This window comes from Nomascus leucogenys, chromosome 13 (genome assembly GCF_006542625.1).
Source record: "Nomascus leucogenys isolate Asia chromosome 13, Asia_NLE_v1, whole genome shotgun sequence".
NCBI lineage: Eukaryota > Metazoa > Chordata > Mammalia > Primates > Hylobatidae > Nomascus > Nomascus leucogenys.
Window position 1 is genome coordinate 17,351,894 of NC_044393.1, and position 16,051 is coordinate 17,367,944.

Here is a 16,051-nt window from a genome sequence, read left to right on the forward strand (position 1 = left end):
ATGCTGCCCAGAGTAGCAGAGCACCTCTAAACCTGACGCAGGCATTGGAAAGGCTGATGTTGGGCCAGACAGATTCCATTTGCCCCACGGTATTCGTCATGGTTAACTGTTGCCACAAAATTGCTACACAACAAATAAACATAACAACAACGAAAGATTCCCACAAAACCTCAGGGGCATAGAAAAATATGTATTTATTTCCCAGGATCTGTGCTCTTCTCTCCCATGTCTGCTATTTGGCTGATTCTCTCGTTTGTCTGCAAATCGTCTCTGCTCCACATCTCTCATCTTGGCAGTCAGGATGCTTTCAGTTGCAAGTGACAGAGACCTAACTCAAAGCAGCTTAAGAAAAAAATATATTTATTGATTAACATATATTTAAAATCTGCTTCAGGCATGGCTGGATCCAGGGTTAAATGATTTCATCAGATCTCTGTAATTCTCTGCTTCTTCTATTTGGGGTTTCCTCTCAGGCAGGTTTACTGGGTAGTCCCAGACTCACATCCTCACAGTTTATTTTTCTAGGTATAAAGAGAGCTTCTCTTTTCAAAGAGCTCTCTCCAAAGTCTCAGAATTGAGTCTCATTGGCCTGAGAGCTGGTGGAGTATGTGAATGAGTCAGTTCTGATTCACATGGAAGAAGAGTGGTTTACTGATTCAATTACTTCATGAATAATTAATGAGATTCATGAACAATTAATTTCATGAATGAATAAACTCATTCATTCTTACATTTAATTATTAATTCAACAGGTATATATTGAGTATTTATTATGCTGACAACTTATCTAAGTGCTGGGAACAGAGAAATGATCAAAAGAGAGAAAAACTCTTGTCTCCATGGAGTTTACATTCAATAAAGGGAGAGATGACAGATTTTACATTTTTCACATATTTTACAATATGTAAAATACAATACAATACAAGATAAATATGTAAAATGTATAAGGTACCAGATAATGATAAACAGTATGGAGAAAAATAAAGCAGGGAAAGAGGATCAAAGTTGCAAGAGGAATGGCAGTGTGCCAATTCCTAATCCGGTGGGTTGGGAAGTCCTCAATGAGAAGGTGACATTTGGGTAAAGACCTGAATGAGGTGAGAGAATGGGCAGAAGGATACCTGTGGGACCAGCATTCCAAGCAGAGGAAACAGCTTGCGCCAGAGCCCTGAGGCAGGAGTGTGTCTGAGGAACAGCAGGGAGGCCAGCATGGCTGGAGCAGAATGAGGGGGAGAGAGACAGGAGAGGAAGGCAGAGGTGACGAGCGATGGGCAGGGCTTTCAGGGACTTCTGCAAGACTATGTGACCCAGGCCTTCAGTCTCCTAGTGCATTGCTCCTTGCTCCTCTCCAAACAGCCTTTTCTCTATATGACTTTCTCCTTTTACTCCTTCCTTCATCCCTGTGGCTCAAGGATGGTGACAGCTCCACGGTTACCCTCTCTGGGGTACTGCACTATCCCTTCCCTTCTGGTTCCCAAATACTAGGCTTGAACCGTTGCAAATAGTCCTTTATCCCTGCTCTGCCTGCTCCACTGTCACTAAACGCTATTCAGCTGACTTGAAACAATCACAGATTTGTCCCCAAGTAGTGCCTTAGTTTGTAAAACCTTCACGTGATTGATTAAATTTCAGTTCCGTAAGAACTCATGAGTCCTGTATAATTAATCTGAGGAAACCTCCCCCATGTCCCGTATTTTGATCGTTTTCTCTGTTTTGATCATTTCTCTGTTCCCAGCACTTAGATAAGTGAGGAAACTGAGGCTCGGAAAGGATAAACCAGGTTTCTCAACTTCAGCACTATTGACATTTTGGACTGAATGACTGTTGTAGGAAGATGCTCTGTGTACTGTAGGATGTTTAGCAGCATCACTGGCTTCTTCGCAGTAGATGGCAGCACAGTCCCTGCTCCTCGCATTGCCAACTATTCCCTGGGAGGCAAAATCTCTTCCGTTTGAGAACCACTGGGTTAAATGGATGCATGTAGCATAATGGTTATGGATATAAGCATAGGTACTGCATGAAACTTATTGGAACTGTCTTTAAAGCCAGCCAGAATGCAGTCATGATTGATAGAGCTCCAGCAGCCATTTTGTGCCATGAGACCTTGAGAGTAGAAACTGAACCCAGCAGAGCAACCCCACAGCAGAAATCTGGGTTCCTAACTCCATGATGTACCATTTCAGGCCTGGCCCCATTGTCTCTGTACTTCAAAGATAAACTGCTAGATTGCTTGAGTCACCGCTATTATGAGTCTTTCTGTTATTCACAAATGAACCAAATCATTTCTAGTATGTTTTAACAGTAATGGGATAAAGATGTAGCTTTTAAAAATCATCACTAAAAATATATTATCCCACTACACTCATATAAAGGGAAATCTAATGTTCTGGAGCTGGATTCTAGGAGTAGGATGGATGGAGGAGGCTGAAATTTCTCCTAATCACTTCTTGCTTTTTTTCCCTGTACTCTTGCCTAATTCCCTATCACTGCTCGTCTTCATTCCTGTAATAGTTGTCCCATTTTTCTTACAACTTTGGAGTCGTGCACAAGGCAATGTATGTGGTTATATTTATTGGAGGTTTGCAGTGATGGAGCCTTGTTACCACCCAGAACAGTGCCGAAATTTTCTTTTAATTTAAAATTCAACATTACAACATTACAATTCTAAACATGTATCATCTTCTTCCCACAACAGGAAATTCTGGCCTGCTGACCTGTAGTGAGCATCTCGGACTTTTGCCTGCCTGACATTCATTATCCCTTCTCCTGGTAAGACCACTCAGATTTTCCTTTGGGGAGCCACACTTCTTCCACTCTCCATGTGAATTCCAATGGGGCTGGCCCCACTTCCCCTTTCCACATGACCAGATCTGGCCAATCAGACTTTTCCATTGCTTTGTCTACAGTGGTGTGTTCAGAAACAGTTACGTGACCCAAGGCAGACCAGTGAAAATTGATCCTGGGATTTTTGCTAGAACTGTTGGGGGAAAAAAGTGTAGCAGGCAAAATAACAATCCACAAAGACGTTCCTATTCTCATCTCTGGAAACTGTGAATATATTAGGCCACATGGCAAAGGGGAATTCAGGTTGCAGATAGAAGTAAAGTTGTTACGCTGGGTGCGGTGGTGGCTCATGCCTATAATCCCAGCACTTTGGGAGGCCGAGGTGGGTGGATCACTTGAGGTCAGGAGTTCAAGACCACCCTGGCCAACATGGTGAAACCCTGTTTCTACTAAAAATACAAAAATTAGCTAGGCATGGTGGCACACATCTGTAATCTCAGCTATTCGGGAGGCTGGGGCAGGAGAATTGCTTGAATCTGGGAGGCGGAGGTTGCAGTGAACAGAGATCAGGCCACTGCACTCCAGCCTGGGTGGCAGAGTAAGTTAAGACTTCATCTCAAAAAAATAAAGTTGCTAGCCAGCAGATTTTGGAAAGATTATTCTGGATTAGCCAGGTGGGCCTAATGTAATCACAAGGATCCTTAAAAGTAGAAGAAGGAGGCAGGAGAGCTGGGGAGATGGCAGTCTGAGAAGGTGATATGGTTTGGATGTGTGTTCCCTCCAAATCTCATGTTGAAATATGACCCCTAATGTTGCAGGAGGGGCCTAATGGGAAGTATTTGGGTCATGGGGGAAGATCTCTCATGAATGGCTTGGTGCCTTCTGCATGTTCATAAGTGAGTTCTTGCTCTACTAGTCCCTGTGAGATCTGGTTGTTCAAAGAGCCTGGCACCTCCCCCCTTCTCTCTTGCTCCCTCTCTCACCATGTGGCATGTCTGCTCCCCTTTCATCTTCTGCTATGATTGCAAGCTTCCTGAGGCCTCACCAGAAGCAGATGCGGTGTTGTGCTTCTTCTACAGCCTGCACAGAACCATGAGCCAAAATAAACCTCTTTTCTCTATAAATCACCCAGCCTCAGGTATTCTTTATAGCAATACAGAATGTCCTCACACAGAAGGACTTGACTGGATGTTGCTGGCCTTGAAGACAGAGAAAGGGGGCCATCAGACAAGGAATGTGGGCAGCTTTTAGAAACTAGAAAAGCAGGTAAACAGATTCTCTCCCTAAAGCCCCCAGAAAGGAACACAGCCCTGCTGACACCTCAATTTCACCCCAGTGAGACCCATTTCAGACTTCTGATCTCTAGAACTGTAAGATAATAAATGTCATTTAAGGCTGGGCATGGTGGCTCAGGCCTGTAATCCCAACACTTTGGGAGGACAAGGGGGGCAGATTGCTTGAGTCCAGGAGTTCGAGACCTGGCCAACAGGGCGAAACCCAATCTCTACTAAAAATACAAAAAATTAGCAGGGCGTGGTGGCTCACACCTGTAGTCCTATAGTCCCAGCTACTCGGGAGGTTTCAGCAGAAGGATTGCTTGAGCCTGTTGGTGGGGGGAGCTGAAGCTGCAGTGAGCCCTGATCATGTCACTGCACCCCAGCCAGGGTGACAGAGTGAGACCCTGTCTCCAAAAAAAAAAATTGTCATTTAAGCTACTAAGTGTGTGGCAATTTGTTACAGCAGCAATGAGAAACCAATGCAGAAGGGTCTGTTCTTTCTGCTGGGGTTGCTGGGCTGGTTGATGTGGAGCTCATCATGAGAAAGGGAGCACTCCTGGAGATAAAGCCATTGAAGATGAAAGCAATGTTGAGAGGCAGCCAGATACATCATGTGAGCCCCTGGGTCCAGCTGCATCTAAATAAATTTCTTTTTGTGATTAAGCTTGTTTCTGTCATTTGCAGCCACCATGGCGATGAATAATGCGAAATGTATCCCCATTGGGCAGTCACTGGCAGTGCTATGCTCAGTCCCCTGGATACCTTGCCCTTCGCTGCACATGGCTGACAGTCAAGCTGGCATCTACATTTGGGCTCTCTCTGACCCTGCTCTGCTGCTCTGTGGCAGGCCAGGAGCACAGAGGAAGTAACATCTCTTGGGAACAACCCTCAGTCAACGACTGCTGTCTAAGTACCCAGCTCCCTTGCCTCTTGGGTCTGAGGCCTGAGTCATCTACACTGGCTTCTGTTCCCCAGCGGGATTCAGCTCTAGTTGCCCAGAGTGGAAATGGGCTCGCCTTTCACTGGCTGCCTTCCTGTCCTCACCTCACTCCTCTCCTGGCGTTTCTTGAGATTACAGTTGTCTAGGAGTTGGAGACCAGCCGGGGCAACATAGTAAGACCCCCATCTTTATAAAAAATACAAAAATTAGCTAGCTGTAGTGGCTCATGCCTGAAGTCTTAGCTACTCAGGAGGCTGAGGCCAGAGAATCGCTTGAGACCAGGAGGTTGGAGGCTGCAGTGAGCTGAGATCATGCCACTGCACTCCAGCCTGGGTGACAGAGTGAGACCCTGTTTCTTAAAAAAGAAAAAAAAAAAAAAAAAAAAGCAGAGACCAAGGAGAAGCGGGAGTTTCACGGGAGATGAGTTTGGAAGAGGATGCAGGGATCTTATGCAGGGCCTCCTGGGCTGAATTAAGGACTGGATCTTTATCCTAAGTGCAGTGGGGAGCCATTGAAAGGCTTTAAATTGAGTTTCCTGCCACAGAAGCCAGAACTAGTCTGACCATAGCAAACCTGGGTCTTGTAAATATGTTTTCATGCAGATTTCTAAGGCAGGGGCTCAGATGAGTTTGGTAACCATAGAGACAACTATGTGGACACTAACAATTATGATAATGAAGCCACAAACTTGGGAAACTGGAAGTTATAAATAGAATTGGTTCTGGGTAGGCTTTGAGTAGTCTGGGCTGATGAAAGGTGCTAGAAACCACATTATGCCAACATAAAGGGTCTTATGTTTGAAAAAGCAATCTGCCTCGTGTATGAATGAAACCTAAGGACTGCAGAGCCCAAGGCATTGGTGTCATAGCAACCCTCAGACCAAAGGGCTTTTCTTTGGTATTTCAAACAGGGCCCCAGTGACTACGGGGTGGAAGGAAGGAAAATGAACAAATGAAGAGTGTCTGCTATCCACAAGGCACCCTTATGTTGAACATCTTGTTTAATTTTTATAAGCACTTGCCAAAGTAGAACTAATTATCCCCATTCTGAAGATGATTAAACTGAAATTCAGAAAAATGATGTTGGTGGGCGTCACAGTGTGCCAGCCATTTGTGGCTGCCTTTCCAATAGCTATGACCAGCTCCCTTGCTCGTTGCTTACAGAACACATCTCCATCTTCAAAGGCTGAAGATGCCAGATCCTCACTTTTCCAGCTTCCTCTGTAGCTAAGCCAAAGGCACATGGGCCAACTGTGACGATGCCCTTTACAGGAAGTGTGATGGGGACAGAAGAGGCTTCAGCAAAGGATTTTCTCCCAAATAAAGAAAACTATACAGGAGGTACTGCCCCTTTTCTTGAACCAAATGTTTTTGTGTCTTCAGATAATGTGTGGAACTTTGATAGCCATCTTGAGATCATAAGGTGACAAGGATAAGGACCAAAACAACATGCTGAGGCTGGTGGAAAAGAATGAAAAGACCCCGTGTCCTTGGTATCTAATAACAGCTGGGACCTTCCACCTCTTGAAATGTTTTATTTATTTATTTATTTATTATTTATTTATTGAGATGGAGTTTTGCTCTTGTTGCGCAGGCTGGAGTGCAATGATGTGATCTTGGCTCACTGCAACCTCTGCCTCCTGGGTTCAAGTGATTCTCCTGCCTCAGCCTCCTGAGTAGCTGGGACTACAGGCACATGCCACTATGCTCGGCAAATTTTTTGTATTTTTAGTAGAGACAGGGTTTAGCTATGTTGGCCAGGCTGGTCTCGAACTCCATACCTCAGGTGATCCACTTGCCTCAGCCTCCCAAAGTGCTGGGATTACAGGCGTGAGCCACTGTACCCAGCCACACCTCTTGAAATTTTGGGAGATAATAAATGAACTTATTGTTTATGCCAATTAAGCTAATTAGTTGACTGATGTTACTTGCAGTTTAAAATATCAACACCATTGCAGTCTATTAATTGTCCCCCAATATCATTCCTCCCCTACTTCCTTTTAGTAATAATCACCCAGGGTTTTAGCTGAGTTCGTGTCTGCCCTGCTAAAGAATACATTTCCCAGCTTCCTTTGCATCTTCCATGTGACTAAGTTCTGGCCAATAGGATGAGAAGGAAGTGACCTGCAACTTTGGGCCAAGTTCTTAGCTGGTTGATCTGTTTTTCCCGGTTGTCATCACACTTTTTGCTGAGTGGAGAGGGCAACAAGTGGAGTAGACTCAGAAGAGGAAGCAATAAGTTGAGAATAACAGATCTGGACTGTTTCATAAGCAAGAAATAAATCTCTCTCATATTTAAGCCACTATTTGTAGGTTACTTTGTTATAGCAGTTTATTTTGTTTCCTAACTAATTAATACAGTAGCCACAACACACCTCCACTCAGTGGTGGTACAAGTCAGGTTTCTTGTTGCAAGCCACACAAGGGTGGGGCAAAGGAGAGGCTTCTGTAATGGGAGGTGGTTTCTGTGTTCCCCGAGACACCACACAATGGGAAGCCCCTTCCCCTACATGGAGCAGTGGTTGGATACTGGGGGTCCAGTTTTAATTGTCATCATACTAAACACTCCATAATAATAATAGCTTCCATTTCGAAGTGCATATCATGTGCCCAGCACAGTTCTATGTGTTTTACCTCGTTACTCATTTAATCATCACAAAAACCCTACAAGGTGAATATTATCTACAATCTTCTTTTACAGATGAGGAAACTAAAGCACAAAGACGTTAAATAACTCACTCTTCCTCAAACATGTCAAGCACACTTCCTCTCTGGGGCCTCTCCTGTCTGGAAACATCTTCCCCCAGGAATCCATTCACAGGGCTCAAATGTCACCTTTTCGTTGACACCTTCTCAACCACTTTATTTAAAATTAGGCCCGGCATGGTAGCTCACATGTGTAATCCCAGAAGTTTGGGAGGGAGGCCAAGGCAAGAGGATCACTTGAGGCCGGAGTTCATAACCAGCCTGCATTACATAGGGAGACCCCATCTCTACAAAAAATGATAACAATTGGCTGGGAGTGGTGGCACATGCCTGTGGTCCCAGCTACTCAGAAGGCTAAGGTAGGAGGATTGATTGCTTGAGCCCCAGCAGGTTACATCTCTGCACTGCAGCCTGGGCAACAGAGCAAGACCCTGTCTCAATAAAAATAAAAATAAAAAATAAAATAAAATAAAATTGCATCACTCCCTCCCACCCCCACTCTACTACCCATAGGGTAACCATATATTGTATCATCCAAACTAGGATGCTTTTGAGAGTAAAAAGGGGACACTAGGCTGGGCACGGTGGCTCACGCCTGTAATCCCAGCACTTTGAGAGGCTGAGGCAGGCGGATCACTTGAGGTCAGGAGTTCGAGACCAGCCTATCCAACATGGTGAAACCCCATCTCTACTAAAAATACAAAAAAATTAGTTGTGCATGGTGGCATACACTTGTAGTCCCAGCTACTCAGGAGGCTGAGGCCTGAGAATCACTTGAACCTGGGAGGTTGAGGTTGCAGTGAGCCAAGATCATGCCACTGCACTCCAGCCTGGGCAACAGAGTGAGACTCCATCTCAAAAAAAAAAAAAAAAAGGCGGGGGCACTAATAATAGTTATGCCAGGACAACAGGCAAAAACTGGGGCTGTCCCTGGCAAGCCCAGATGCATGTCATCCTTCCCATCCCCCTTCCTGCTTGATTTATCTCCTGCTAGCCCCTGTCAACGACACATTTTCCTTATTTGTTTATTGCTGGTTTCCACCCCCTAGAATGTAAACTCCATGAGGGCAGTAACTACTCTCTATTTTGTTTACAGCTCTGTCCTCAGGGCCTAGCACAGTACCTGGCCTATAGTAGTCACTCGATAAATATTTATTAAATTAATTAGTGAATAGATCACTGAATGGGCATCTGGTGCTGATGGGTGGGAAGTGAAGAAGAGGCCATAGGTTCTCTTTCAGGCTCAGAAAGGGCTAAAAAGTAGAAGCCTCCCTTCCCTTTACCGCTTGGCTGTTCTACCCAGAGCTCAGCTGCATATTTTGCAGCCAGAGGTCAAGGTCTCAAAGGGCCATGCTTGGTGTAGTCACCCCAGGTTCACAGCACCTCCCTTCCAGCAAGAAAAATCCTTTGGGACCAGGCCACTGTCCTTGTTCTTTCAGCTCCCAGCCTGTCCCCAGTGCCAACTTGCTCTAGCCATGTGGAGCTGCTGGTCCTTGTCCAACCCAACCCTACCCTGTGTCTGTTCTCACTGCCTGGAACCTGAGCACCCTCCCTCTCCACCTCCTGACTGAGCGTTCTAGCACCTGAGAATCTCAATGAAGATGAAGATATGGGAAAATGAGACATGAATTTGACTGAAGCATAAATAGGCACAAAACTTTGGGAGGGTAGTTTGGCTGAGGAGTCAAGTTTCAAAGTGCTTGTCACCTATAACCCAGCAATATCACTTGTAGAAAGATGTCCTCAGAAACATTCATGTGGGCAAAGATGGCTGGATAAGCCTGCTCACTGCAGCACAGTTTATAAGAGACAACAAAACAAAAAAAACACGAAACAAAACTGGAGAAGTAACATTGTTAAAATGTCCTACAGATTCCATGTAATTCCTATCAATATTCCACTGACATTTTTGTAGAAATAAAAAATTCTAAAATTTATATAGAATCATAATAGACTCCATATAGTCAAAGCAATCTTGAGCAAAAAGAACAAAGCTGGAGGCATCATATTGCCTGACTTTAAAATATACTACAAAGTTATAGTAATCAAAACAGCATGCCACTGGCATAAAAACGGGCACATAGACCAATGGAACAGAATAGAGAGCCCAGAAATAAATCCACACACTATAGTCAATTGAGTTTCATCAAACACGCCAAGAACACATAATGGAGAAAGGACAGTCTTTTCTATAAATGGTGTTGGGACAACTGGATATTCATGTGAAAGAAATTAGACCCTTATCTTACATCATATGCAAAAATCAACTCAAAATGGATTAGACTTCTATGTAAGAGCCAAAACTATAAAACTCTTATAAGAAAACAGGGACAAAATGTCATGGCATTGGTCTGAGCAATGATTTTTTGTGTAGGACTCTCAAAACACAGGCAGCAAAAGTGAAAATAGACAAATGGAATTGCATCAAACTAAAACGTTTCTGCACAGTCAAGAAAAAAGAAAAAAAAAGAGTGAAAGCACAAACTACAGAATGGGAGAAAATTTTTGCAAACCATACATCTGATAAGGGGTTAATATCCAAATATATAAGGAATCCAACCCAATAGTAAGAAAGGACAAAACCTGAATTAAAAGTGGGCAAAAGATCCAAAGAAATCTTTCTTAAAAGAAGACATAAAAATGGACAACGGGTATATTAAAAAAATGCTCAACATCACTAATCATCAGAGAAATGCAAATTAAACCCACAATGAGATATCACCTCTGACCTGTTAGAATCGCTATTATCAAACATAAGAAAGATAATAAGTGTTGGCAAGGATGTGGAGAAAAGGGAACCGTTGCACCCTGTTAATAGGAATGTAAATTAGTACAGACATTATGGAAAACAGTATGGAGGTTCTTCAAAAAATTAAAAATAGAACTACCTTATGATCCAGCAACCCTACTACTGGGTACATATCCAAAGGAAACAAAATCAGTATTGAAGAGATGTCTGCAGTCCCATGTTAATTGCAGCATCATTCACAATTCTCAACCTGATTGTCCATCAATAAATGAATGGATAAAAATGTGGTACATTTATATACACAATGGGATACTATTCAGCCTTTAAAAAGAATGGAATGCTGTCATTTACAGCAATACGGATGGAACAGGAGGACATTATGTTAAATGAAATAAGCCAGGCACAGAAAGACAAATATCCCATGATCTCACTTATATGAGGAAGGTAAGAAAAGGTGAACTCATGCAAGCAGAGTAGAATGGTGGTTACCAGGCGCTGGGGTAGGGGGAGGGAGATTGGGAGGATTTTGAGATGTTGGTCAAAGGATACAAAATTTCAGTTAGACAGGAGGAAACATTCATGAAATCTATTGCACAACATGGTGACTATAGATAATAACAATGTGTTGTATTCTTGAAAAATGCTAAGATAATAGATTTTAAGTGTCCTCACCCCCAAAATGATCAGTATGTTAGGTAACGTTAACTAGCTGGATTTAGCCATTCCACAATGTATACATATTTCAAAACATGTTACTTACGATAAACACGTATAATTTTTACCTTTCCTTATGTACGTCTTCATCTGGCTGTTCATTTTTATCTTTTATACTATCTTTGATAATAAACTGGCAATAGTATGTAAAGTGTTTTCCTGAAAAACAACAAACTGGAAACAACTGTTTAGCAACAAGAAACTGCCTGACCAGGTAGAAGGACGTGGTAGTTCTGTATGTATTGATATGGAATATAGTCCGAGATAAATTGTTTAGGAAAATGAAAAGCAAGTTGCAAAAGAACCCACAGTATGATGTCATTTATGTTGGAAAAAACACCACAACGATGTGTGAGTGTGCACACTGAATAAAAGAAAATTCTGGAAAGAAACTAACGGCCAGCAGTGTCACAAGGGGGATAGGTAGTTTATTTATGTGTGTGTGTGCAAAGTTCCGTATTGTAAGAATTTGCTATAGCCTGTGTTATTAGCTTTATAACGAAACAGGTAGAAACTGAAAAAGTTTAATTATTCCCAATTCAGTTTAGGTTCTGTCTCCGGAAAACTTTCCTGGATTCCCCAGCCCCCACTCCCCGCCCCATCTTACCACTCCCTCTGCCATCTCTGAGTCTCAATTTTCTTTTCTGTAGGGATTTTCATCATTTAACCGTATTTCTTCTGAATGCACTAAATGGTAGTTATCCTAGCAGTTAAGAGGATGTCGGAAACATGGTTCATTGTCTGACCCTTCCGACTCTGACAAGTATGAGTACGTTTTGTGGGGAATGTAGGAGTCAGGGGAAGAGGAGTTCCAAAAAGAAGATACTAGAGGGTGCAGCTGTCCAGGAAGAGACTCCTGAAGAGAGCAAAGATCGTCTGACGTTTTTCTCGAGAGGCGCCGAAGTTTTCCGGAAAGAGACGACCAACTGAGAGGTGGGCCCCCGCCCCCAAAGCCGGCTGCGAGAGTCACCGAAGATTTCCGGAGAGCCATGGAGTCGGGAAGAGCCACTTACCGAGAGTTGCCGAACGTGTACGGAGATAGCCGAAGAGGTGGAAGGCGCGGCCACAAGAGCCCTTCCTCCAGGGAACCTAAGGCTTCAGAGAGCCGAAAGGTTGGGAGGCGTAACCACTTACAGGCCGGAAGTGTCCGGCGTGGACGCATTCGGGTAGCCGAAGAAGGCCCAGGATTTCCGAAGCGAGCCGAAGCATCGCGACAGTTTTCAGAGATAGCTGATCGGTCGGATCTGTTGCGCCGAGCACAGTCATGGCGGCGGCCAGAGGTACTACGTCGGACGATGGCGATGAGCCCGCGCCGGAGGCTGAGGCTCTGGCCGCGGCCCGGGAGCGGAACAGCCGCTTCTTGAGCGGCCTGGAGCTGGTGAAGCAGGGTGCCGAGGCGCGCGTGTTCCGTGGCCGCTTCCAGGGCCGCGCGGCGGTGATCAAGCACCGCTTCCCCAAGGGCTACCGGCATCCGGCGCTGGAGGCGCGGCTTGGCCGGCGGCGGACGGTGCAGGAGGCCCGGGCACTCCTCCGCTGCCGCCGCGCGGGTAAGATGGGCCCGGATCCCGGCGTGGGCGGCCCCGAGGCTCTGGGGCCTGGGCGGGTGAGGGACTCTCTTGTGCTCCGAGCCTCGATTTGCCTCAGTTTCTCTTTCTGTGCCTTCTGCCGTGGCCGGCCTTTCGGAAATGTTATTCTTTCATCCCTTTCGTCATTCGTTAAGTCTTAAGAAACCACGTGGCCTTGCAGCGTCAAGCTTTTGTTCTGGGGCCGTTCTGCCTGGTTCAAATCTGGGCTCTGTCATTATTGCTCAACGTTGTACATGTTTAACTTCCCTGAGCCTTGGTTTCCCCATTTGACTCGTTTCAATTTTCGATCATTATCTTTGCATTTATTAGTTTTAAGAAACATGTAATTACAAGTACTTGCCCTACTGGAGCCAGGCTCTCTGGGTTGAAATAGTAACTCTGCTGCTTATGTAGCCTTTCAACGAGTTATTTAGCCTCTCAGCCTCGGTTTTCTCACCTGTAAAATGGGAGACATAGTAGCAGTATCCATGTCATAGGGATGTTGTGACCATTAGAGGAGGTATATGTGCCATGTATTATGTTCGAATGTGTGCCTGGCACATAGTGCTCAATAAATGCTGGATTTCATTAAATTGCCTATGTTTTCATTAAACATCATTGTGCGCCAGCGCCATAAACCTTGTCCTCAGATGAGAAAGTGACACTCAGAGAGAAGTAACTTGCCCAAGGTTACACAGCTACTAAGTGGCCGATCCAGGCCCTCAGCTCCGTATGCCTCTGACTCAGAAGCACTGGCTTTTTACTTTTACGCTTCTTGCCTTTCTTTCTTTTATCAGTATTTTTTAGGTACCTGTGGGTACCAGGACATTGTTAAGTGCTGGGAGATCTGGGTGGAGGATATTCAGTAGCCAACAAGCAGACACATTGCTGCCCTTTCAGAGACTTAAGATTTCATGAGGTTGTGTGTTCATATTTCTGTTTTCAGCCACTTATGATCTGTTTCATTAAGCAGAGATTGTATTATAGCTGGCTCGTTTATTGCTGTATCCCCATTGATAACATCTCTCAGTTTCTGGAAAAGTATACTGAGCCTGGTTGACTTTCAGTAAAGATTCATTGAGTTTATTGGAGCTATTGTTCCTTGTATAGTAGCAGAAACTGAGGCTTAGAGAAGTTAATGTAATTTTAAGATTAGATTAGACAACTAATAAGAAAAGGAGTTGGGATTTGAACCCTGTCCACTGTGACTACGAAGATGAACCTCGAAGCCAGCACACTGCTTGGCCTCCTGTTTGTGTCCTCATCAGTAGAAACTGCTCTGACTGGGCTGCTCCTTGCTCTTTGTTTTTATTTTTTGAGACAGTGTCTCACTTTGTCACCCAGGCTGGAGTGGTGCAGTGGCACAATCTTGGCTCACTGCAACCTCCGCTCCCTGAGTTCAAGCTATTCTCCTGCCTCAGCCTCCCAAGTAGCTGGGACTACGGGCGCATACACCACGGCCGGCTAATTTTTGTATTTTTAGTAGAGATAGGGTTTCACCCGGTTGGCCAGGCTGGTCTCGGAACTTCTGACCTCAAGTGATCCGCCCGCTTCTGCCTCCCAAAGTGCTGGGATTACAGGCACGAGCCGCCACACCCGGCCTTTGTTTTGTTTGTTTTTTAGAGAGTGAGTGTGACAAATGAAGTTCAGTGAGAAAGGGTGGTTTGGAAGGGAGGAGGAAGCTATGGCCTCCTCAGTTTAGCTGTGGGGTGCTCCCAGGCAGAGTCCTGCAGGGGGCATGAGCAGGGGAATATTCCAGATGAGTTCAGTTGTACTATTTCCTGTAGCATTCCTAAATCGTCCTGAAATAAGTAGATACAGATGGAAAAACTGGCTTAATCTTTGAAAATTAAGTTTATCCATTAAAAAAAAATCCAACCCAATAACCACTTATGTCTTGATTTCAGGAATATCTGCCCCAGTTGTCTTTTTTGTGGACTATGCTTCCAACTGCTTATATATGGAAGAAATCGAAGGCTCAGTGACTGTTCGAGATTATATTCAGTCCACTATGGAGACTGAAAAAACTCCCCAAGGTCTCTCCAACTTAGCCAAGACAATTGGGCAGGTTTTGGCTCGAATGCACGATGAAGACCTCATTCATGGTGATCTCACCACCTCCAACATGCTCCTGAAACCCCCCCTGGAACAGCTGAACATTGTGCTCATAGACTTTGGGCTGAGTTTCATTTCAGCACTTCCAGAGGATAAGGGAGTAGACCTCTATGTCCTGGAGAAGGCCTTCCTTAGTACCCATCCCAACACTGAAACTGTGTTTGAAGCCTTTCTGAAGAGCTACTCCACCTCCTCCAGAAAGGCCAGGCCAGTGCTAAAAAAATTAGATGAAGTGCGCCTGAGAGGAAGAAAGAGGTCCATGGTTGGATAGAAGAATGTGTATGACAACCACACATGGTGAAGCTCTTTTTTTCAAAGTAAATTTGAAGAAATGCTACAAGTATGAGATGAGATCTAAGTAAAGGTGTTAAGATATTTTTAAGTGGTATGCGATCGTGCCTGTGGTGTCATTATCATCTGCACTTCACTCAAGAGCTTACTATGTGTCTAAGTCATATTCTAGGCAGAATTGGGTATTTAAAGCAAATCGAGGACGGGCTTCTCCCAGATTGTGTTATGTATATCTCAGATACATGGGTGTGCCATTGAACCACATAATGAGAACATTATTCTCTTTTTAGTCCTTGTGAGACAAGGATGAAGTCTCAGTTGCTGATACTCACTGAGCTTACTGGCCCTCTAACCCAATGTTTTTTCTTTGTTGTGTACATGATACATTTATTTTGAAACCAGTTCAATGGGATACAACCAGCATTTTTAAAAATGAAATAGAATTACAGCATAGAAAATATCAGTGTATTGTTTTATGAAACTTTCACATGTATATATAGACAAGGATATGTACTGAGTTTTGATGTCAAATATATTTTTCAGGGTCATGATCAAAAAATGAAAAATCTGCTTAACTCCAATTTCTCTTTTGAAAAAGCATACTTACAGCTTTCAGGCAACTGAAATTCATGTTAACATTGTTTTTATTTTTATTACTTTGTATTTTTATGGTTACCTTCTAAGACAAGTGATTGATACAAAGTTCCTTTTAAGTTTATACAGGTAAACAAACTGAGTTGATTTCTATCACAGGCAGTAAGTAGGTAGAGCAGAAATGGTGAAGTGACTTGTGAAGACTGACGTTTGATGAAGTCTGGTTTAAGGCACAGGTAGACTGAGTATGGATGCAAAAGTACCAGGAGCTAGCTTTTAACCTTGCCCAGCCTCAATTTCTTTTCTTAGAAGAAGCT

The 16,051-nt window shown here is 44.0% G+C and overlaps 1 protein-coding gene across 1 annotated transcript; it reads left to right on the top strand.

The window, feature by feature from the left end:
* The first annotated feature begins 11,584 nt into the window (after positions 1–11,584).
* On the top strand, positions 11,585–15,596 carry TP53RK (TP53 regulating kinase). Its single transcript, XM_003253697.4, has 2 exons — positions 11,585–12,716; positions 14,642–15,596. Exons 1-2 carry the CDS (start codon positions 12,434–12,436, stop codon positions 15,118–15,120), a joined length of 762 nt encoding a protein of 253 aa, XP_003253745.1. The 5' UTR covers positions 11,585–12,433; the 3' UTR covers positions 15,121–15,596.
* The last annotated feature ends 455 nt before the right edge of the window (positions 15,597–16,051 follow it).